This window comes from Mauremys mutica, chromosome 6 (genome assembly GCF_020497125.1).
Source record: "Mauremys mutica isolate MM-2020 ecotype Southern chromosome 6, ASM2049712v1, whole genome shotgun sequence".
NCBI lineage: Eukaryota > Metazoa > Chordata > Testudines > Geoemydidae > Mauremys > Mauremys mutica.
In genome coordinates this window covers 45,254,587-45,278,583 of record NC_059077.1, presented here as the reverse complement: position 1 = coordinate 45,278,583, position 23,997 = coordinate 45,254,587, and the positions used below count along the sequence as shown (strand labels likewise).

Here is a 23,997-nt window from a genome sequence, read left to right as displayed (position 1 = left end):
TCTCTCCCCGCAGAGTTAGTAACAATGTAAGAATATACATTAAAATTTTAAACCTAACCAGTGTCCCTTAAGTGACTTGCCACAAGATGTGAGAACATGTGAGTATTAGAGCTGAGTGGGTCTAATATTTATTTCACTTTCTTTTTTTTTAATAGGAATTAGATACAGGGCTCCTGTCAGCTAATTGCTAAGTTATCTGCCAAAACACTAGAGCTTTCATGTGCCTAAGTAGCCCCCGGAATAATGGTTAAAGTTGGATCCCCCTACCAAAATCTGTAATGGCACCCCTGCTTAGGCACTGTCCCACTCAGCATGTCTCCCACAGTGTGCACCACCTACCGGAATTTTGAGAGCCAGGACAGGTGCCAGTTAGGCACTTTTCTCCCTATTCACTTAGATGGGGAACATCTAAGCAGCTACATATGGGACTTAAAAAAGCTGAAATGAGTGCTGCCCTGCTTAACTGGACATCTTCTTACTCAAGCAAGGCAAGCTTGGAACTTTGCAAAGCGATGAGAGGCTGACCAGCCCTTACACACATCTGACTGCTCCACAGTCCATAGGCCATTTCCACCATCTAGCACAGCACTGGAAAAGAGAAAATACTTTTTATTCCCTCCCTCTGGAGTCCCCCTGAGCATTCCTAGGAACCCTAGCCACTTGATAAGACACACTCCACTTCCCTGCCTCTTAGGCCTGGTCTACACTAGGACTTTAATTCGAATTTAGCAGCGTTAATTCGAATTAACCGTGCACCCGTCCACACCAGGAAGCCATTTAATTCGACATAGAGGGCTCTTTAGTTCGAATTCTGTACTCCTCCCCGACGAGGGGAGTAGCGCTAAATTTGACATGGCTATGTTGAATTAGGCTAGGTGTGGATGCAAATCGAACTTAGTAGCTCCGGGAGCTATCCCACAGTGCACCACTCTGTTGACGCTCTGGACAGCAGTCCGAGCTTGGATGTTCTGACCAGCCACACAGGAAAAGCCCCGGGAAAATTTGAATTCCTTTTCCTGTCCGGACAGTTTGAATCTCATTTTGTGGTTGGACATTGGGGCGAGCTCAGCAGCACCGGCAGCAATGCAGAGCTCTCCAGCAGAGGAGTTCATGTAATCTCTGAATAGAAAGAGGGACTCAGCATAGACTGACCGGGAAGCCTTGGATCTGATCCGTGTGTGGGGCGAGGAGTCTGTGCTTTCGGAGCTGTGCTCCAAAAAACGGAATGCAAAGACCTACGAGAAGGTCTCCAAAGCCATGAGAGACAGAGGATACAGGCTGGATGCAACGCAGCGCTGCGTGAAAATCAAGGACCCCAGACAAGGCTACCAAAAAATCAAAGCGGCAAACGGACGCTACGGAGCCTGCCACCACTGCCCCACCAGTGGCCGTGGATTCTGACGATGGGATAGTGTCGACGGCCAGTTCCTCGTCGATGTTCGCAGACGGGGAAGATGAGGAAGGGTTTGTGGAGGATGAGGCAGGCGACAGCGCTTACAACGCTGGTTTCCCCGACAGCCAGGATCTCTTCATCACCCTCACGGAGATCCCCTACCAACCCTCCCCGGCTGTTAACCCGGACCCTGAATCAGGGGAAGGAGCAGTCGGTAAGTGCTTTAAACATGTAAACTTTTATTCTTAATATTACAGGAATCTGAAGTATGTGAAAAGGAGGTCTCTATATATATGGGGATAGAACAGAAATCATCCTGGGAGATCTCCACAAAGCTCTCCAGGAGGGAATCGAAAAGCCTCCACAGGAGGTTCCTGGGGAGAGCTGCCTTATTGGATGCTCCGTGGTAGCACACTTTTCCGCGCAAGGCTTTCATGAGGTACTCAGGGAGCATTGCCTCCCCGAGCATGGCTGCATAGGCCTCTGGTTTGTGCTGGCTTTCACGCAGCATGCGCTCTCTATTTCCTTCAGTGACCGTCCTCAGGGTGATCTCGCTCGGAGACTCCTGCATCTAATTAGGGGAATTACTGTAATGTTATGCTTGGTCCAAAGTATTTTTAAAAAATCTCCGGACAGACGGCGTAGCAGAGACTCAGCACGCTGCTGCGTGACAAGCGTAACGGAAAGCCAAAGAATCAAATGGATGCTCATGGAGGGAGGGGGGACTGAGGACGCAAGGTATCCCACAGTTCCTGCTGTCTCCGAAAAGCATTTGCATTCTTGGCTGAGCTCCAAATGCTTCTAGGGTCAAACACAGTGTCCGCGGTGGGTCAGGGCATAGCTCGGCAATTTACGCACCCCCCCCACCCCCAGAAGTGAAAGGGAAAACAATCCTCTGTTGACTCTTTTACATGTCACCCTATCTTTACTGAATGCTGCAGATAGATGCGATGCTGCAGCACTCAACACCAACATCCTTGCTCCCCCCCCCGCCATGGGTGGCTGACGGTACAATATGGCTGATATCCATCGTCATCATCAGCCTATTGGCACATGGGGCAGTGCAAAAGGACTGGTAACCATGCCGACTAGCATCAGTGAGGTCGATCAAGGGCGCCTGCTCCTAATTTTTCCTGGTAGATGGTGCAGTATGGCTGGTAACCGTCCTCATCATAGCAACAGGGGGCTGAGCTCCATCAGCCCCCACCCTTCATGTGTAAAGAAAAGATTCAATTGCCCCTGGACTAGCAGAGGGATGCTGGGCTCCTCTCCTCCACACTCCTTAATGTCCTGTCTGGACTATCATAGCAGCTGGAGGCTGCCTTCCACTCATTTCTCACTAACAAGGCACTGTGTCTTATTCCTGCATTCTTTATTACTTCATCACACAAGTGGGGGGACAATGCTATGGTAGCCCAGGAAGGCTGGGGGAAGAACGGAATGAACAGGTGGGATTGTTGCAGGAGCACCCCCTGTGAATAGCATACAGCTCATAATTTATGCAGGATCTGACACAGAGCAGCTGTGCTCTCTGGTTCTATGATACAGTGGTTCTCTAGTACACTTGCCCATATTCTAGGCAGGACTGATTCTATTTTTAGATACCAAACAGGAGGGATTGACTCAGGGAGTCATTCCCAATTTTGGCTTTTGCGCCCCTGGCTGATCTCAGCCAGGGGCACTTATGACAGCAGCAAATGGGGTAGTGCAAAAGGACTGGTAACCATGATCATCTTATTACCAATTTATGGTATGGTAGATGGTACAGTATGGCTGGTAACCATCTCTGCTGTCATGCAAAAGCAAAAACATGCTGCTGTGTACAGCGGCATCTAGTACACATACGGTGACAGGCACAAAAGGCAAAACAGGCTCCATGGTTGCCACGCTGTGGCGTCTGCCAGGGCAATCCAGGGAAAACGGGCTCAAAATGATTGTCTGCCATTGCTTTCCTGGAGGAAGGGATGACTGACGACATTTACCCAGAACCACCCGCGAAAATGGTTTTTGCCCCATCAGGCACTGGGATCTCAACCCAGAATTCACAGAGACAGACTAGACTGTGTTCATTGTTCGAAAAAATGTATCTTTGCAAGGAATTCACTCCCTTTTTCCCATCACACAGCTTCGACTGTCTCCAGACCTGCCACAGCATCCCCCTCACAGAGGCTGGCAAAGATTAGGCGGCGAAAGAAAAAGACACGGGACGAGATGTTCGCTGAACTTATGGGGTGCTCCCGAGACGAGGCGGACCAGCAGAGCCAGTGGAGGGAGACCCTCTCTCTGTACCAGCGCTCACACAGCGAACGGGAGGAGAGGTGGCGTGAGGAAGACAAGCAGGCGACTCAAACGCTGCTTAGACTAACGAGGGAGCAAACGGACACGCTCCGGCGCCTTGTGCATGTTCTGCAGGACCGCAGGCAGGAGGACAGAGCCCCCCTGCAGTGTATCTGCAACCGCCCTCCCCCTCCACAAAGTCCCATACCCCCCTCACCCAAAATAACCAGAAGGAGGGGCGCCAGGGGCCGTGAAAACTGTCACTGCACCCCAGCAGAGTGCTCAAGTACCCAAAAGCTCTCATACCCTAAATTTTGAGAAGTCCTTTCCTTCCCGCCTCACCCAAGCCCCCATCCCAGTTTCATCTCCTAACTGTCTAGTTGATAATAAAAAATACTTTTCTGTTAATTACTGTTTCCATCATGTTCTTTTAGAGGAGACTGTGTTTGAAGGGGGGGAAGGGGGTTGGTAATTGGACAGGACAATCACCTTTACCAGGGTACAGACACGGGGGCAGGATCAGCAGCAGGTCACACACACAGTGCAGTCAGTAGGCACCCTGGTCGGTATGGGAGGTAGTTTGCAGGTTCTGTGTGGGTGGGGGGGTACGTGACTTTGTAGCAGGGGAGGGGGGTTACAGATCTCATGCAACGGTCCCTGTCCTGGACCACAGAGCCACGCAGCAGAGGAATCTGTATCCGTCCTCCCCCGCTAAAAGGCCACATAGCCCCCTGTGACGTTATTGATATAAATTGGGACCATATAGAACATGGGTTGCAACCCATGTTTCCTGCAGTGGCACCAAATCTTAGATAAAGGGGGTCATCTAAGGTGTCTAAGACCAGATCATGGGTTGCTGGTTATAATTATGCTGTCTGTATATCTGTATCATTTTTAGTTGAAGTTATGAATGTTGGCTCTATGCTGTCTGTATTTCAAGTTTGTGCTGTGCTTCTGGGGGAAGCCTCCCAGACAAGCTGGTGTTAGCTCTGCTTAGCCGGCTTGATGGCCCATTAAGGACCATCAGCTACACAATTGACCCATGGAGAGAAGGCAGACACGCCTTGTGACTCAGCAAGGTATGCAGAGACTTGTCCATGTGACTGCAGACTCCATTTTGCTGTGATTTTCCACAGTGAGAACAAAGAGATTCTTACACCTGGAAAAGCCTATATAAGGCTGATGCTTCATCTCCATCTGGTCTTCAATCCTGCTTCTTACCTCTGGAGGGACTTTGCTACAACCTGAACCTCTGCACAAAGGACTGAACGACCCATCCCAGCGGGGGATGTTCCAAAGACTTGATTTGAACCTGCAGTTTGCTCCATCACTGCTGCAAGCCTGAACTAAGAACTTTGCCATTACTGTATGTAATTGATTCCATTTAACCAATTCTACCTCTCACCTCTACCTTTTTCCCTTTGTAAATAAATCTTTAGATTTTAGATTCTAAAGGATTGGCAACAGCGTGATTTGTGGGTAAGATCTGATGTGTATATTGACCTGGGTCTGGGGCTTGGTCCTTTGGGATCGAGAGAACCTTTATCTTTTATTGGGGTGTTGGTTTTCATAACCATTCATCCCCAGGATGAGTGCACTGGTGGTGATACTGGGAGACTGGAGTGTCTAAGGAAATTGCTTGTGTGACTCGTGGTTAGCCAGTGGGGTGAGACCAGAGTCCTCTTTGTCTGGCTGGTTTGGTTTGCCTTAGAGGTGGAAAAACCCCAGCCTAGGGCTGTGACTGCCCTGTTTGAGCAATTGGTCCTGATTTGGCACTCTCAGTTGGGTCCCGACAGAACCGCACCGTCACACCCCCGCACACAGAGCCCCAAAAAGGAGGGATGGCAGGCTCCGTTGAAACAACCAGTCCGGCACTGCAGACCGCTCTGGGAGCAGGAGCCTGTCATTCCTCGAGTTTAGAGGCGGTCTTTACATCACCGCACACCCTACCCAGCACAGTCCGCGTCCCAGTTTCAACCCTTTAACAAAGTCATCAATAAAGAAACCTTTGTAAAGTTACAGTGGAACATGTATTTTATTTTTAAACGTGTGTTGGAAGTTGGGGAAGCGGGGTGGACGGGGTATGTAACTGCAGATGCTAGTCAACAGTAACTTGGTAAAGAAACAGGGGCAGGTTCAGTTTCTATGTAAAGAAACTGAACAGTCACAGGTCACGCTGCTCGCTGGTACTTGAAGAGTTCCTTGTCGCTGTGCAAGGCGCCTGCATAGGGCTTCACGAGCCAGGGCATTAGCGGGTAGGCTGGGTCCCCGACGATCACTATAGGCATCTGCACATCCCCAAGAGTTATTTTGTGGTCCGGGAAGAAACTACCTTCCTGCAGGCGTCTAAACAGACCAGAGTTCCTGAAAACACGCGCGTCATGAACTTTGCCTGGCCACCCGACGTTGATGTTGGTAAAACGTCCCCCATGGTCCACCAGTGCTCGCAGCACCATTGAAAAGTAGCCCGATTTCTCAGCAGCTGACTGTGGAAGAGGTGGACGATAAGGTGCGAGGAGTTGACAACGGCCATAACTGCAGCGGGATCCGTGCTCGCAGTGCTGTGGCGCCCGCGCTGTCACTGAGCAGAAAAGTGCACGAACAGATTGCCCGCAGGCGCTTTCAGGGAGGGAGGGAGGGCGTGATTGACGGTTCAATGATGACAGTTACCCAAAACCACCCTCGACACATTTTTTCCCCCAGCATGCATTGGGGGAAAATCCCAGAATTCCAATGGGCAGCGGGGAGTGTGGGAACTGTGGGATAGCTTCCCACAGTGCACCGCTTCCAAAGTCGACGCTGGCCCCGTTACTGTGGACTCACACAGTCGAATTAGTGTATTTAGTGTGGATACACAAATTCGACTTCATAACGTCGATTCCACAAATTCGACTTAAGTTGATTCGAAATAGTCTTGTAGTGTAGACATACCCTTAGTTTAGTCCTGGCCTTAGAGAATATGCTAATAGGAAAAATACATGAAAATCCTTCAAATACACAGGAAGAAAGTAAGAACTACCATCACTAAACTCCTAAAGTGACCCAGATGGGTCCTGGTGCCATTATCCCAACCCTGCTACTGACCTTCCCCACCCTCCTTTCCTATCTTCCCCACTAGGATGCTCATGGACAGCCATCCATTTCTCACTCACCCCTGCTCCACACCACAGTTACTGGGTTACAAAGCTACAACCATTTGCTGTGGGGGAGTGGCAGCACTTAGGACACCAAGGCTTAGGTATTTCAGTGCCAACTGGCAGGAAAACAGTCACCTGGTGGGGTTAGGCAACAGCTGAGCAGTGGATTTAAAAATACCATGGGCATGTAAATGGTGGATTTAGGCATTTAATTCTTCTTTAGGTACCTAAGTACCTTTAAAAATCTGCCCCTCTGGTCTCAAAGGTCACATATCTATATCCTAAATAAATCTATATGTATACTCATTTGCAGTTTCTCAGTTGTTTCTCCTAAATTTAGAGTGACTGTATTATAGGTTGTTTTTTACAACATAAAACATACCTACAGAGTAATTTTGCTCTCTACCTACTGAGGCATTTAGTGGAAGACCAGGCTGAGAAATCTTTGTAGTAAATACTGTACCCCTAAAAAGAAATAAATATAATGTTAAAAGTCTGCCATTCAAGAAGCAATGCACAAAAATACTTTGCCCGTTCTCATGGGCTACGCCTTCCCTGGGGCAGCTGCCGCCGACCTGCTGCCGGACACCTGGCCACAGTGGCCCTGCTCCTTCCCCAAGGCCTCCACCGTCTGTTGCTGCCTGCCTGCTGCTGCTCGCCGTGTCTCTACTCCTTGGGGGCGGGGGAGTGAGGAGGGAACACGATGAGTCAGTGGTGGGCGGGAGGGTCTGGCGGGGGAGTGAGGCAGCTTGCTCGGCCATGCACTAGGGCTTGCCAGCCATGGGAGGGGAGGCTGGCCAGCCATGGGGGGCAGGGGATGCTGTCCGGGGCTGGAGGACGGCCCGGTGTGATTGGGGCCGGTCTGGCGGGGGGGGTGGGGGCAGCAGCGTGGCATGGACAGGCCATGAGGCTCCTCTTGTTATGGGGGGGTTGGGGGCTCCGGCGTGCAGGTGGGTGCAGCCTCTGGCAGAAGAGTCGCAGACAGAAGGCTAGCCTCCCCAAAGCGGGGCTTCACCCACCACCCATGCACGTTCTGGTACTCTGGACAAAATTTTCAGCCTTGTCTTAACCAGGCCTCTGCAGTGGTTAAGACAATTAATGTAATTTTTCCGTGCAATTATTTGTGGAAGCACTTTAGGTCTTTTAGAGGCATGAATTCCCAACTCAGAAGTGTAATCAGTAACACTCTTCTCAATTACCTAAATTGGGCTGGCTATTATCCTCAAATTGCCACAACAGCCACACTCTGGCTTGCAGCAGCCTTGGCTACTATCTGCAGGGTGGCCCCAACATACTCCCCACCCTGAATTTTCCCCCAAAACATATATTCTGCACCGTCCAGTTCAGATATTAGAGGCCCATTGCCCCTGTAAAGCAGGGGTCCCCAACCCCCGGTCCGCGGCCCGGTACCGGGCCGCGGCCTCTTACAAACCGGGCCGCGAACCGACCCAGTGGACCTCCCGCAGGCGTGCCTGCGGGAGGTCTACCCGAGCCGCGGGACGAGCGCTCCCTCCGCAGTCATGCCTGCGGGAGGTCCGCTGCTCCCGGGGCTCCGGTGGACCTCCCACAGGCATGACTGCGGACGGTTCGCTGGTCGCGCGGCTCAGCTGGACCGCCCGCAGGCATGCCTGCGGGAGGTCCACCGGCTCTGGTTGAGCTGCCGCAGGCGTGCCTGCGGGCGGTCCAGCTGAGCCGCGGGACGAGCGCTCCCTCTGCCGGTCCCTGGTCCTCAAAAGGTTGGGGAACCCTGCTGTAAAGGGTCAACAGACAACAGTTTGCTACTTTAATTGGAGTTACCAACCTATTCAGTGTAAACACAGCACTGGATTAGTTTTGATTAAGTGAGTACAAGTACAAGGTATTAAAGTCAGAAATGGTTACAAGAGAAATAAAGATAAAATGCTTTCTAGTAGATAAAACTTAAACTAGACTTGGATCAGGAAAATCCTTACCACATATCCCAAGCAACCTTGCTGACCAAATTCTCAGGTCAGAACCCCTCCCAAAGTCCAAAGGCTGGTTCCTGTCTTCTTAGGTGAGAGAGAGAGAGAGAGAGAGAGAATCTGGGGTGCTTTTGCCCCTTGCTTTTATAGTCGAGGCAATCTTTGAAATGCATTTTCCTGAGGGTTATCCCTAGATAAAGTTCCTTCCCGTTGTGAGGACAGAGATATGGAATTTCATGATGAAAGAGATTCCACGCTGTTGCTTGCTAAATTGCAGATCGATCTGTTCCTGCCCCTGGCTCATTGCCAAAGAATGACCACTTGGACAGGTGATTGCCAATCAACTTTCAGGACACCTGACTATCGGCATTAGCTTGTCCTTTGTCTTTGAGGAACAGGTTTACCCCCTTCCCAAACTTATCTGGTAAACACATTTAGGTCATAATTTCAGCTTATGTTCATAACTTTACATATAATGTTGCTACACAGATTTCACCATGATATTACTGATCAGTGAGTTATTAGGTTTCAAACAATACCTCACAAGGCATATTTTACACAAAGATTATTACAGTAGTGTGTAGGGCAGAGGTCCCTAAACTGTGGGGTGTGCCCCCCCCCAAGGTTAACACAGAGGAACATTCAGGGCCAGGCGGTGGGCAGGGCCAGCCCCCACGGGGGCAGGGAAGAAGCACCACCCAGCCCCTAGTCGCGGCCCTGGCTCCCAGCCCCGCCTGACTCCCATCCCCAGCCTCGGTGCGGTTCTGCACCCAGCTAGGAGCCTGGCTGCAGCTCTGCTCCTGGCCCCGCCCCCAGCCTTGGCTCCAGCACCAGCACCACCCCCAGCTGTGGCCCCAGCCTCATTCCTTTTACCCCTGTCTACGTCCCCCACCGCAGAGCTGTGGCCTCATTCCTGGCCTTGGGGGGGCAGAGAGGCATGAACAGAGGGAAGGGGGCGCAACTCTCAAAAGTTTGGGGACCACTGCTGTAGGGTGTGAATATAGGGGTGCATTCAGTCACAATGTGCAATACCAATGTGACCAAATCATTGAGTCCTCTTCATGAAGCAGGCAGGCAGGTTGTAGCCCAACCAGATGCAGGATTTTTGTGACCAGGAGCTTCACCAGTGGAGAACTTCCAGAGCTGGAAAAACATATGATCTGCTTACACTATGTTGACCTTCTAGTTACTTTAAGCCTGATTGTTCCATGAGGTATCCTACACAGGTGCCCATACTGGTTTTGCCACATCACAGAAAACAAGTAATGCTGGAAGAGAAATTTGTTTTTCTGTGATGTGGCAGCCACCAATATGGATTACTAACTCTGACCTGCAGACCGCACCCGAGGGAAAGAGTAACTACAGAGATGTTAAAATAGGCCTGGCTAAAATGACAGTAGGGAAGAAACTGGGAAAGCAAGGGAGGAAGATGTGTCAGAGCCTGCTGGAGTCTGGGAGAGAACTTCCAGAGAACTTACTGACCAAATTCAGCTTCAACTGAAGTCATCCACTTAGGCCACACCACGCTCAGCGAAGGGCATGGCTGATGCCAACAACATGGCCACCACTCAGTGAGCTCAAAGCCTGTCTGAGCAGAAGAGATCTGCAAGGAAGGAGGAGTGCAGATAGAAGGTCTGAACCTGCAGGAAAGGATATACAGTATCTATGCCCTTTAGTGAGGTTCTTTGAACAGGATGAACAGGGACTTGGATTTGCAGACCTATTCAGTTCAGGCAAATCAGACTAAGTTTGGCAGACATGCAGGGAGTGCCACCAGACTTCAAGTCTGACTTTTGGGTGTGGGTAGAAGTTGGGGAGAGGGATCTCCTAGCTAAGGTTGGGCCATTTGCAGGAGAAAACTGGAGCATGTTTGGAGAACTATTTTCAATTTGCGTAAAATGAGGCATGGGTACTACAAGTCACATCTGGGTGCTCCCTGAATCACCAGGCTGTGGAGAGCAACACTAGAAAGGCCACTTTCTATGCTAGGAGACAAAGTTGAACATTGAGGATGGGTTCAAATGTTACGGAACAGAAGTCATTTAGCATCAGGTTTGGGCTCCAAAGAGAACAAACTTAACAGGAGGCCTAAGGTAAGAAACTACTCTAAGGCCTGGTCTACACTAGCCTGTTAGTTCAGAATTAGCCGAGTTATTTTGAGAAAAAAAAAAAAGATTCTGTCCACATGACCAAACGTTTTTTTTCCTATTTAAAGGGCTCTTTAATTCGATTTCTGTACTCCACCTCGGCAAGTGGAGTAGTGCTTAAATCGAGATCGCAATCCTGGGTTAAAGGTATTGTGGGCGCAATTCGACGTTATTGGCCGTCGGGAGCTATCCTAGGATGCTCCCTTGTGACCGCTTTGGTCAACACACTCAACTCCAATGCACTAGCCAGGTGGGCAGGAAAAGCCCTGGGAACTTTTGAATTTCATTTCCTGTTTGGTCACCAGCAGCACAGCTGACCATCAGCACAGTCCACCATCACAGGTGACCATGCAGAGACCACCATCACAGGAGATCACGCAGTCCCAAATTCGCAGACGAGCCACAGCCTGGTCCGAACGGGAGGTACTGGATCTCATCGCATGTTGGGGAGTCGCGTCTGTTATGGCAGAACTACGTTCCAAAAAAAGGAAGGCAAATACCTACACTAAAGTCTCCAGGGCCATGACGGAAAGAGGCTACTCCAGGGACACAGAACAGTGTCGTACAAAAATCAAGGAGCTCAGGCAAGCGTACCAAAAAGCCAGGGAGGCAAACGGGCACTCTGGGTCACAGCCCTATACATTCCGCTTTTACCGTGCAATTATGGGGGGTGATGCCACCACTACCCCACCACTGTCCGTGGACACCTGCAAAGTGGGAGTTACACGGAGCAAGGAGGATGAGGAGGACAATGCACAGGTGGCAAGTGGGGAATCCATTTTCCTCCCAGCCAGGAACTAATCTTAACGTTGGATCCAACAGCCTCCCCTCACTCCCAAGGCGGGCTCCTGTTCCATGACCCTGGAGAAGGTACTTCTGGTGAGTGAGAGCCTGATCGGAGCCACGCGGTGAGGGGTGAGGGACGAACCCAGCCGCGCTGGGTCGTTCGCGCTTAGAGTAAATGGATCATCCCTGCTCTGAGCCTGATCAGAGCCACGCGGTGGGGAGTGGGTGGTTGTGTGCAGTGATCATCCCAGAGAGTCCACAGGCCCTTCTTTTATATGGCAAACCCACCAGGCATTGCTTGCTGTGGGAAAGGGGGCCCAGCAGTTTGAAAGCATTGAAATGAATGTAGAAGAAGCAGAACCCCACATGCCCCTAGGGGCTGCCTGCAAGATGAATTCTGTTGCCCGGCCATGTGTGATGGCTTACTCATACCAAAGTGCCCCCTTTGTTCTCTGCAATGTATTTTTTAAAATACTACCCTCCCTTTTTCTCCTCCCACAGGTGCAAATGTTTCAACGCGGCCTCTATCTACTCCATCCCAGAGGCTGGTCCAGATTAGAAGGCGGAAAAAACAAACTCAAGAGGACATGTTTGCCGAGCTCATGCAATCCTCCCGCACTGAATGCATGGAGGCAAACAATTGCGGAGTCCCATAAAGCATTATAGGAACACAAAGAGAGGAGGGAGGCGCGCAATGAGAGCAGGCAGGACGCTATGGTCAAGCTCATGGGGGGGCAAACTGACATGCTCCGCTGTATGGTGGATCTAATGCGGGAAAGGCAGCAAGACCGCAGACTTCCACTGAAGCCCCTGTATAATCAAACTCCCCCCTCCCCAAGTTCCATAGCCTCCTCATCCAGGCGCCCAAGAACACGAGGGGGAGGCTATAGAAACCCACACTCTCAATCCCAGAGGATCACCCAAGCACCAGAAGGCTGGCATATGCGAACTTTTGATTTGGTTTCTGGACTTGTCCTTCCCTTCTCCTCCACCCCCCTAATCCAGTCTACTTTCTAATTGCTCTCAATGCATTGTGCATCAAATAATAAAGAGCAGTTTTTAAACAATTTTGACTTTATTTCCTTTCATATATATAGGGTGCGGGTAACTTCAAGAGAAACAAACAACTGTCACACCGTACCCTGGCCAGTCATGAAACTGGCTTTCAAAGCTTCTCTGATGCGCAGCGTGCCCTGCTGTGCTCTTCTAATTGCCCTGTTGTCTGGCTGTACGAAATTGGCAGCCAGGCAAGTTGCCTCAACCTCCTACCCCGCCAAAAAAGTCTCCTCCTTACTCTCACAGATATTGTGGAGCTCACAACAAGTAGCAATTACAATTGGAATATTGGTTGTGCTGAGATCTAACTGAGTCAGTAAACTGCACCAGCGCCCTTTCAAACATCCCAAAGCACATTCCACCACCATTCTGCACTTGCTCAGCCTATAATGGAACTGCTCCTTACTACTGTCCAGGGTGCCTGTGTACTGCTTCATGAGCCATGGCATTAAGGGATAGGCTGGGTCCCCGAGGATAACTATTGGCATTTCAACATCCCCAATAGTAATTTTCTGGTCTGGGAAGTAAGTCTCTTCCTGCAGCTGTTCAAACAAACCAGAGTTCCTGAAGATGCAAGCGTCATGCACCTTTCCCAGCCATCCCACGTTGATGTCAGCGAAACGTCCCTTGTGATCCACCAGTGCTTGCAGCACCATTAAAAAGTACCCCTTGTGGTTTATGTAGTGGCTGCCATGGTGTGCCGGGGCCAAGATGGGGATATGCGTTCCATCTATCGCCCCGCCGCAGTTAGGGAACCCCAGCGGATTAAAGCTATCCATAGTGGTCTGCACATTTCCCAAAGTCACTACCCTTGATAGCAGCTGCTCAATGATTGCGTTGGCTACTTGTAGCACAGCAGCCCCTACAGTAGATCTGCCCATTCCAAACTGATTCCCGACTGACCGGTAGCTGTCGGGTGTTGCAAGCTTCCACAGTGCTATGGTCACTTGCTTCTCAATGGTGAGGGCTGCTCTCATTTTGGCATCTTTGCGCTTCAGGGCAGGGGACAGCAAGTCACAAAGTTCCATGAAAGTGGCTCTACGCATACGAAAGTTTCGCAGCCACTGGGAATCATCTCAGACCTGCAACACTATGCAGTCCCACCAGTCTGTGCTTGTTTCCCGGGCCCAGAATCAGCATTCCACGGCATGAACCTGGCCCAATGCCACCAGGATCTCCCAATCGCCACATGCCGTGCATCTAGGAACATCTGTGTCCATGTAGCCCAGGACAGCTTCCGCCGCTTTCTCCAGATTGTCTGTGCGGCTCTGTTCACGATGGCTGAGAAACAGCAGGGAATTGTTGCCTTCTGTAGCTTCCACGGGAGCCCAGGACCAACAACACGGAAAAAGCAGCGGAAGCTGTGTGGCTCTGTTCATGATGGCCGAGAAACGGCGGGAAATGGTTAGATGAAAGAGTAGATAGAAAGAGGAGAGGACATTCCAAGTGGATTCAACATACCAGAAGACAGGCGGTGCACACCCAGGAAAACCCGCAAGAATGTTTTTGCCCCATCATGCACTGGGAGCTTAACCCACAATTCCAATGGGCGGCAGAGACTGCAGGAACCATGGGATAGCTACCACAGTGCAACGCTCCGCCATTTGATGCTAGCCTCGGTACTGTGGACGCACTCCACGGAATTCATGTGCTTTAGTGGGGACACATAACATCGAATGTATGAACTCGATTCTTGAAATTCGAATAAAATAACTTCGAATTAATTTTGTACTGTAGACGTACCCTAAGGAACTTGGTTGGGAGCTCATTAAAAACTTTCCATGGAACTCCTAAGGGTGCTGCTAAAGGATAAGGCCCAAACCATAAAAGATGAAGGCCCTTTCTCAAGCCCATCTAGATGAACTCTGCTAATCTGGCATTAGCAGATTTTCTGGTTTAGGTCCCAGGGAAGAGGAAAAGAAATACAAGATTCTGTAGTAAGAGGAGGAAGCATCCTTCAGGGCATAAGCTTGCAGGAATCATGAACGAGCTTTTTCTGCCATGTATATACCACCGACAATTGGATAGGTGCATTACTGAGTTGGTGAAGCATCAGGTACTGGTTACTGATAGAGACAGGATACTCGATTAAAGGGACAAATGGCATGAAGCAGTATGGGAAATATAAAAAGATGTACTTGCTGTTGTTTACAAAGCAAGTTAAAAAAAACCCCAACCATTATCTCATGGTACTTACAAACTGATTTCCATAATCATAAATTCATAGTATTGAAACACCTATTAGATCAGTGATACTCAAACTGAGGCTCGCAAGCCACAAGTGGCTCTTTAACATGTCTCCTGTGGTTCTATGTAGCACATGATATTAAAACACTGTGTGATTTATTTATTAACCAATCAAAGTTATTGACAAATCAAAATGTTTTTCCTACGTTATTAACCAACTGTAGTTGATAAAATAATACTTGGTCAGTCATTTTGCTGTGAGAATTATATAACTAAATATTTCCCCAGCCATACTGTTTAAATTAGTATTTAGTACTATAGTAAATGAAACAATGAATTCACACTACCATGGCTTTTTCGGGTAATGTTGATCGCTAATTTGTTTCCTGAACTACTGAGTATCACTGTATTAGATAATCCAGCCTCTTTTCTTCCCAACACAGATTATTCCCTACCGATTTTAGGATTTTGTGTTGTCTAGTGTTAATTGCTCCAACGGATGGTGCTTCCACAAGTTATTCCCTGGCATAGGTCATTCTATGGTTTCATAAATCTCAGTGTCAGGATGTTTTTTCTGACAACTTAAATTTTCCTTTATTTTTTTTCCAGTTACACAACTGCTTATTAGCAACCAGTAAAACTATTTTATAATTCAAGGCTGGAAAAAATATCCCATCCAAATGAGGCTACAAGAGAAACTTTTTGCTGGGAAATTACTGTTTGCCTGAATGGAATTTGTCCAGCGCATATTATACTCACTGTAGTAGAGACTGAGATTGTTCAGTTTCACTCATCTTATGAGCCAGCTGGGAGAAAAAAGTGTTTGAACAACTTGGTGAATATAATCTACTCAGTGATTTAATTTTTCAGACTTATTATACACCTAGCTTCTTCCTATTATCAGTGGTTTTGGAAGACCTAAATACAGCAGTTAGCAGTGAGACTCCAAATTCTGCTAGACCAGATTATTACGTAAAATATTGCTATGGCATATGGGCAACTTACTTAATCCAAGTCATGGAAGACAAAATACAGTCAGAATGAAAATATACCTCATATAATTAAATTGTATACCCTTAAGCTTGAGCTTTTTTATTTGTGAAATGACCAAAGTACAAATTAAATATATTCCTCACCTCAAATTCACCCTCTTTAGTTGAGTCCTAGAAGCAAATACTCTCCTGTCCCCAATTATTTCTAATCACTCTTTCTTCCCTCTGGTAACAATAATCATATCTTCTAAATAAAGAGGATAGGCTGTTACTCCAGAAATGGCTGAAGTAATAGCATCAATCACAACAACTACTAGTAACCCAAATTGTCCCCTAAACTAAGACCTTCTCTACACTGGAAAGTATTTTTAACCTAAAATGTGAATTTAAATTAATATAGTTATGCCTATATAACACACACTCCTCTCCCCTCCAGTGTGGACCCTCTTATCTAGAATAAGAGTTCCTTCTTCTGGTTTAGTTTATGTCTCTTGGGAAGGGTTTAAGCTAAACTAAAAATAAGTCATTCTTATATCAGAATAAGAGCGTTCACACAGGGGATTACATTGATGTAACTACACCAGTATAACTGGAAATATTTTCCCAGTTATGTAAGTCTAAAGAAACTCCTATACAAGACAGGAATCTCCATCACATCAGTCTAGAGTTTCCTCCTACTCATTCTGTCAGCCTGTCATCTGCAGGTGGAAAAAACTGGTTGCCAATTTGAACATACAGTAATTTTACAGGCTAATTACAGCCCTGCTCCTGAAACTGTAGCAAGGTCCACCCCCCATGAAACTCCAGAGGAGACTCTTCTGTGCATTCCTGGGGTGAATATATACTGCAGATTTGGTGCTCCTCCTTCCATAAAACCCTTTTCAGTTACATACACTCTGGCTCTTTCCACATACAGAAGCGGGAGGGGCACAGTCAGGCACAGTAACTCTAATAATTATTCATCGCAGTATGTGTGTAGCTGAGGAGCTGTAATTTCTATACATACCGGATTTATCTGGTTCTTTTGCTTCATATTTTTTAGATTATCACGGAATTTACAGACAAGCTGAATCTCTGGGGAAAGGTTTTCTAAAACTAAACACAAAAATAGGTAGTTAAAGCCACTTTTGTTGCACTACTGTTATACAGACTCGAGGAATTTCTGCAAATTCCAACTGCCTGAAAAAATAATTTGACAAATCACACCTTCACACTGGTCACTTCTATCAGTCTAGATTCTAAAACCACAATATGGCAGATGCAAGAACTGGCAAGAACTGAAAAGAAAACAATTTAGGGAAAAATATTAATTATTTCGCAGACAGTATTTTGGAAAAATGGGGTACAAATCAGACAGTGTGATTCATTTCTGACAAGAGTTTTTTTCTAACAACTGGAATTTTAGTCAGTGTCCTCATGCACATAACAAACTTTAGTACTCATCTTTACACATTAATTATCAAACTGAGATGGGACTATTAAAATTACTGACTGACCATACTGAGAAAAACTCAGCTCTAGAGTAATATAGAATGCATCTCTGTTGAATTTGACTCTTTATACTGCAAAAATCACAACACTGGTATCCAAATTATTTTGTTGATTATTTTATCAACTTTGATTGACTATAGCGCATATTTTCTTGTCATTAAATTGATGTGATAAAAATTAGCACAAATAACAACATGCTAACTACAATGGGCTGAACAGAAACGCCATCAATGTAAATATGCAATCACATTTACAGGGACAACAAAAAACACACAGACAAATCCCCACTCCTACAAACCAAAATCTTAACAATGAGCCAAACAGAAGCTCTGTACTCTGAAACTCTAATTCCAGTGGATGACCAGAAGGAGCAAGTTCTTTCAGGTGAGGATCCTCTCTGCAGACAAAACTCTATCACCAGACCACAGAGAATTCAGCTCCAGTAACTGACACCAAGAAAATCCTAGCCATTTAGAAAGACTCCCATTGCTTTCAAAGGGGTTTGGAATCAGACCCCTACCTACTATGAGTAGATATAAGGTGAGAGGTGATCTCTCAAGGGGGCAGATTTCAAACCATGCAGAGTCTTAAAAATAGGCAAAAATACCATGAATTGGACCCAGAAACAAATAAGAAGCTAGAATAGAGTTCTGCACACTAGTATTTTGTGTTCGGAACAGCTCAAACACTTGCAAGGTAGGCAGGAGAATTCTGCTTTGCCAGTCAAGTTTTCACTGACATGCATATGGGATTGCTACGTTACTTAAAAGTGATTAAGTGAGGCTGAATTATGGAAGGCAACCCAGACAGGTCCCAGTGAAAATTTTATGCCACACCATCAAATACTTGTTTATGTCCCTTAATTTGAGGAGCTATCGTAGAAAGCCTTTAGAGTTAACAAAAAATAAATTCATACCCCTGCTCTTCTTAAACTAGGTACCCTTAGTAACAACATACTGGCAGAATGAAGGAAAATGAGCACTAACAAATGTATGTTTTAAATGTATATATTTAAAATATATTGAAAATTTGGCCTGAAAGATTAACTAACTGTTATTCAGATTTTATTAGAGATGCAAAATTATTTTGCTTAAAAATACTATACAAAACTGTTTAGCCTAAAAATTAAGAAAGAGTCAAAGAAATAAAGGTCTCAGGGAAAACAACATACATTGTCTACTGAAAAAAGAACAATTTCTTACCTCCATTTACTCTTCTTATTTCGGCAGCAAAGATGGTTTCAGTTGTTAGAGATACTTCTTTATTAACAAAAGATAACCTTTAAAAAAAATTTTAAAAAAAACCTAACTCCATTCCTTCCCTATATTATAACTTATTAAATACCACTGTAATTATGTGAGAGCATTTTTAAGGTAAACACTATTTTTCAGAAGTTTAGAAACTGCTTGTAAAAATCTGCATCAAGCTGCAAATTGGCATAGAAGGACATGAGTCATTAATACATCTCTGTTTTTACAAATTTCCAAACATTTTTAGTCAACATTTCTTAGGAGATACACAGTAAAGGCAATGTTGTTCTGCGGATTTAATTTTTCAGTAACCAAAGTATCAGTTTGAATGAGAACATCAAGAGAGTTCTGAAATTAAAAAACAAAATAAATGTCCACATTTGCAGTATTTTTATTTTACCAATGCTTTTATCATTGATTTTATTTTCTTTGGGATGTATTCTGATACCTTTATCCCATTGAGCAATACATTGATTTTTATGGGACTACCTGAGAAACAATGGGCCTATTTCTAGAGTAAGCTACTATTCCATATAAGGGTTCCGGAATGCCCTATGGAGATTTTTTTCCCCTCACACTTTAACCTGTCACAGAAAGTCTTAAAAACAGGTATTTATCAAAGAATCTAGGAAGGCTATTCTAGAACCATTTTAGTCATAAGAACATAAGAACATAAGAACATAAGAACATAAGAAAGGCCGTACTGGGTCAGACCAAAGGTCCATCTAGCCCAGTATCTGTCTACCGACAGTGGCCAATGCCAGGTGCCCCAGAGGGAGTGAACCTAACAGGCAATGATCAAGTGATCTCTCTCCTGCCATCCATCTCCATCCTCTGACGAACAGAGGCTAGGGACACCATTCTTACCCATCCTGGCTAATAGCCATTTATGGACTTAGCCACCATGAATTTATCCAGTCCCCTTTTAAACATTGTTATAGTCCTAGCCTTCACAACCTCCTCAGGTAAGGAGTTCCACAAGTTGACTGTGCGCTGCGTGAAGAAGAACTTCCTTTTATTTGTTTTAAACCTGCTGCCTATTAATTTCATTTGGTGACCCCTAGTTCTTGTATTATGGGAATAAGTAAATAACTTTTCCTTATCCACTTTCTCAACATCACTCATGATTTTATATACCTCTATCATGTCCCCCCTTAGTCTTCTCTTTTCCAAACTGAAGAGTCCTAGCCTCTTTAATCTTTCCTCGTATGGGACCCTCTCTAAACCCCTAATCATTTTAGTTGCTCTTTTCTGAACCTTTTCTAGTGCTAGAATATCTTTTTTGAGGTGAGGAGACCACATCTGTACACAGTATTCGAGATGTGGGCGTACCATGGATTTATATAAGGGCAATAATATATTCTCAGTCTTATTCTCTATCCCCTTTTTAATGATTCCTAACATCCTGTTTGCTTTTTTGACCGCCTCTGCACACTGCGTGGACATCTTTAGAGAACTATCCACGATAACGCCAAGATCTTTTTCCTGACTCGTTGTAGCTAAATTAGCCCCCATCATGTTGTATGTATAGTTGGGGTTATTTTTTCCAATGTGCATTACTTTACATTTATCCACATTAAATTTCATTTGCCATTTTGTTGCCCAATCACTTAGTTTTGTGAGATCTTTTTGAAGTTCTTCACAATCTGCTTTGGTCTTAACTATCTTGAGTAGTTTAGTATCATCTGCAAACTTTGCCACCTCACTGTTTACCCCTTTCTCCAGATCATTTATGAATAAATTGAATAGGATTGGTCCTAGGACTGACCCTTGGGGAACACCACTAGTTACCCCTCTCCATTCTGAGAATTTACCATTAATTCCTACCCTTTGTTCCCTGTCCTTTAACCAGTTCTCAATCCATGAAAGGACCTTCCCTTTTATCCCATGACAGCTTAATTTACGTAAGAGCCTTTGGTGAGGGACCTTGTCAAAGGCTTTCTGAAAATCTAAGTACACTATGTCCACCGGATCCCCCTTGTCCACATGTTTGTTGACCCCTTCAAAGAACTCTAATAGATTAGTAAGACACGATTTCCCTTTACAGAAACCATGTTGACTATTGCTCAAGAGTTTATGTTTTTCTATGTGTCTGACAATTTTGTTCTTTACTATTGTTTCAACTAATTTGCCCGGTACTGACGTTAGACTTACTGGTCTGTAATTGCCGGGATCACCCCTAGAGCCCTTTTTAAATATTGGCGTTACATTAGCTAACTTCCAGTCATTGGGTACCGAAGCCGATTTAAAGGACAGGTTACAAACCTTAGTTAATAGTTCCACAACTTCACATTTGAGTTCTTTCAGAACTCTTGGGTGAATGCCATCTGGTCCCGGTGACTTGTTAATGTTGAGTTTATCAATTAATTCCAAAACCTCCTCTAGTGATACTTCAATCTGTGACAGTTCCTCAGATTTGTCACCTACAAAAGCCAGCTCAGGTTTGGGAATCTCCCTAACATCCTCAGCCGTGAAGACTGAAGCAAAGAATCCATTTAGTTTCTCCGCAATTACTTTATCATCTTTAAGCGCTCCTTTTGTATTTTCATCGTCAAGGGGCCCCACTGGTTGTTTAGCAGGCTTCCTGCTTCTGATGTACTTAAAAAACATTTTGTTATTACCTTTGGAGTTTTTGGCTAGCCGTTCTTCAAACTCCTCTTTGGCTTTTCTTATTACACTCTTGCACTTAAGTTGGCAGTGTTTGTGCTCCTTTCTATTTGCCTCACTAGGATTTGACTTCCACTTTTTAAAGGAAGTCTTTTTATCTCTCACTGCTTCTTTTACATGGTTGTTAAGCCACGGTGGCTCTTTTTTAGTTCTTTTACTGTTTTTCTTAATTTGGGGTATACATTGAAGTTGGGCCTCTATTATGGTGTCTTTAAAAAGGGCCCACGCAACTTGCAGGGATTTCACTTTAGTCACTGTACCTTTTAACTTTTGTCTAACTAACCCCCTCATTTTTGTATAGTTCCCCCTTTTGAAATTAAAGGCCACAGTGTTGGGCAGTTGAGGTGTTCTTCCCACCACAGGAATGTTGAATGCTATTGTATTATGGTCACTATTTCCAAGCGGTCCCGCTATAGTTACCTCTTGGACCAGCTCCTGCGCTCCACTCAGGATTAAATCTAGAGTCGCCTCTCCCCTTGTGGGTTCCCGTACCAGCTGCTCCATGAAGCAGTCATTTAAAGTATCGAGAAATTTTATCTCTGCATTTCGTCCTGAAGTGAAATGTTCCCAGTCAATATGGGGATAATTGAAATCCCCCACTATTATTGGGTTCTTAATTTTGATAGCCTCTCTAATTTCCCTTAGCATTTCATCATCACTATTACTGTCCTGGTCAGGTGGTCGATAATAGATCCCTAATGTTATATTTTTACTAGAGCATGAAATTTCTATCCATAGAGACTCTATGGAACCTGTGGATTTGCTTAAGATTTTTACTTCATTTGAATCTACACTTTCTTTAACATAGTCAGGTTTATATTTGGTAGATTCCAGTCTCATAGGACTGTTCTTTGTGCTTTTTGTTTTTGTTTTCAAAGGTGACAGTCCTACATGGCACAGATGCAGCATTCAACTCATCACATATGTCCCAGAAATGTATTAACACTCATTTTTTAAGTCACACTTGCTCCTATACATATATATTTATCACCTCTTCATGTGCAGCTCCTCTTCATCTAGGTCACTCTCAATTACTGAGCCTTCCACTATTGTCTCATCACTGTCACTGTCAGAAATGTCACCTCCCTTCTTCATGGCTCCTTCTCCACTCCTCAGCCTCCGAGGGACAGCTCCTCCAGGCAGCCACTCCCCCCCCCAAGCTCCTCCTACTCCTGAGGCACTGAATCATAAGCAGGAGCAAGCAGAGGGTGCTGCAATGCCTTCTGGGAACTGTAGTCCTCACTGGAGCCTTGTTGTGATCATCCGAACAACAAATTTACCCTAATTGTGAGCATAACTGTAAGGAGTGAGTGAAAGTTCATAAAAATGTCACAATAACCCATAATAAACAAACACTGATGGGAAAAGGTGCAAGAGAGAGAGGGGGAGGCAGGGAGAGAGAGCGAGCCTGAATTAGTCCAAACAAGAAGGCCTACTAGTATAATTCAAGGCTATGTTATGATCAGGCCTGATCAGTGGTGAGCTGCAGCTGGTTCGCACCGGATCGCGCGAACCGGTTGTTAAATTTAGAAGCCCGCTTTAGAACCGGTTGTTCCTGGAGGGACAACTAGTTCCAAAAGGGCTTTTAAATTTAACTAAAACTCTAGCAGCTCCCTGCCCTTCCCTCAGCCCCAGCTCACCTCACTCCGCCTCCTCTTCTGAAGCTCCTCCGGCTTCTCCTCCCCCTCCCCAGCTTCCCGCAAATCAGCTGTTCACGCGGGAAACCTGGGAGGGCTGAGAAGAAACAGCGCTTCCACCAGGTGAGCTGGGGCGGGGGTGCCAGCGGGAGGAGGGCTCCAGGCGGCAATCCCGGCGAGACTCTGGGGTCGGGTGGCGCGGCTCCTGCCCCCAGGGTCCAGCTGCGACCTCAGGCCGGGCGGCGGGGTTCCTGCCCAGCCGCCTCCGGGTCTGGGCGGGTGGGTGGCGCGGTTCCTGCTGCCGGGTGCGGGCAGGCGGCGCAGCTCCTGCCGCCGGCTCTTGCCGCCGGGTCTGGGCGGGCAGGCAGCGCGGCTCCTGCCGCCGGGTCTGGGCGGGTGGGCGGCGCGGCTCCTGCCGCCGGCTCTTGCCGCCGGGTCCGGGCGGGCAGGTGGCGCGGCTCCTGCCGCTGGGTCCGGGCGGGCAGGCGCGGCTCCTGCCGCCGGGTCCGGGCCCCGGGTCTGGCCCCCGGGTCCCGCCGGGCGGCGTAGCTGTTGCCCAGCCCCCGGGTCTGGCCCCACCTCAGCCAGGCGGTGCGGCTCCTGCCCGGCCCGACCTTGACTGGGTGATTCCGGTCCCCCACCAGGCAGCACGGTAAGGGAGCAGGGAGGGGGTGTTGGAAGAGGGCAGGGGAGTTGGGGGGGGTGGATTAATGTCGAGGCAGTCAGAGGGCAGGGAACAGGGGGATTGAACGGGGGCAAGGTTCCCGGGGTGGCAGTCAGGAAGGAGCAGGGGTTGGATGGGCGGTGGGGGGCAGTTAGGGGTAGGGATTCCAGGGACAGTCAGGGGACAGAGAGAAGGGGTGGTTGGATGGTGCAGGGGTCCCTGGGTGCCATTAGGAATGAGAGAAGGGGTTGGATGGGGTGGCAAGGGGCAGTCAGAGGACAGGGAAGGGGGGTGGATAGGGCACGGGTTGGGGGGGGCTGTCAAGGAACATGGGGGGGTTGGATGGGGCAGGAGTCCCCCGGGGGGGGCA

The 23,997-nt window shown here is 47.1% G+C and overlaps 1 protein-coding gene across 1 annotated transcript in view; it reads right to left on the bottom strand.

The window, feature by feature from the left end:
- The window catches only part of ANKRD31 (ankyrin repeat domain 31), a 121,909-nt gene extending 99,327 nt beyond the window's left edge, over positions 1-22,582 (bottom strand). Inside the window, 5 exon segments of the mRNA XM_045020100.1 lie at positions 7,214-7,272; positions 15,686-15,732; positions 16,925-17,013; positions 18,612-18,688; positions 22,318-22,582. Coding sequence (XP_044876035.1) covers positions 7,214-7,272; positions 15,686-15,732; positions 16,925-17,013; positions 18,612-18,688; positions 22,318-22,421 — 376 coding nt within the window. The 5' untranslated portion in view covers positions 22,422-22,582.
- Positions 22,583-23,997: the final 1,415 nt, after the last annotated feature.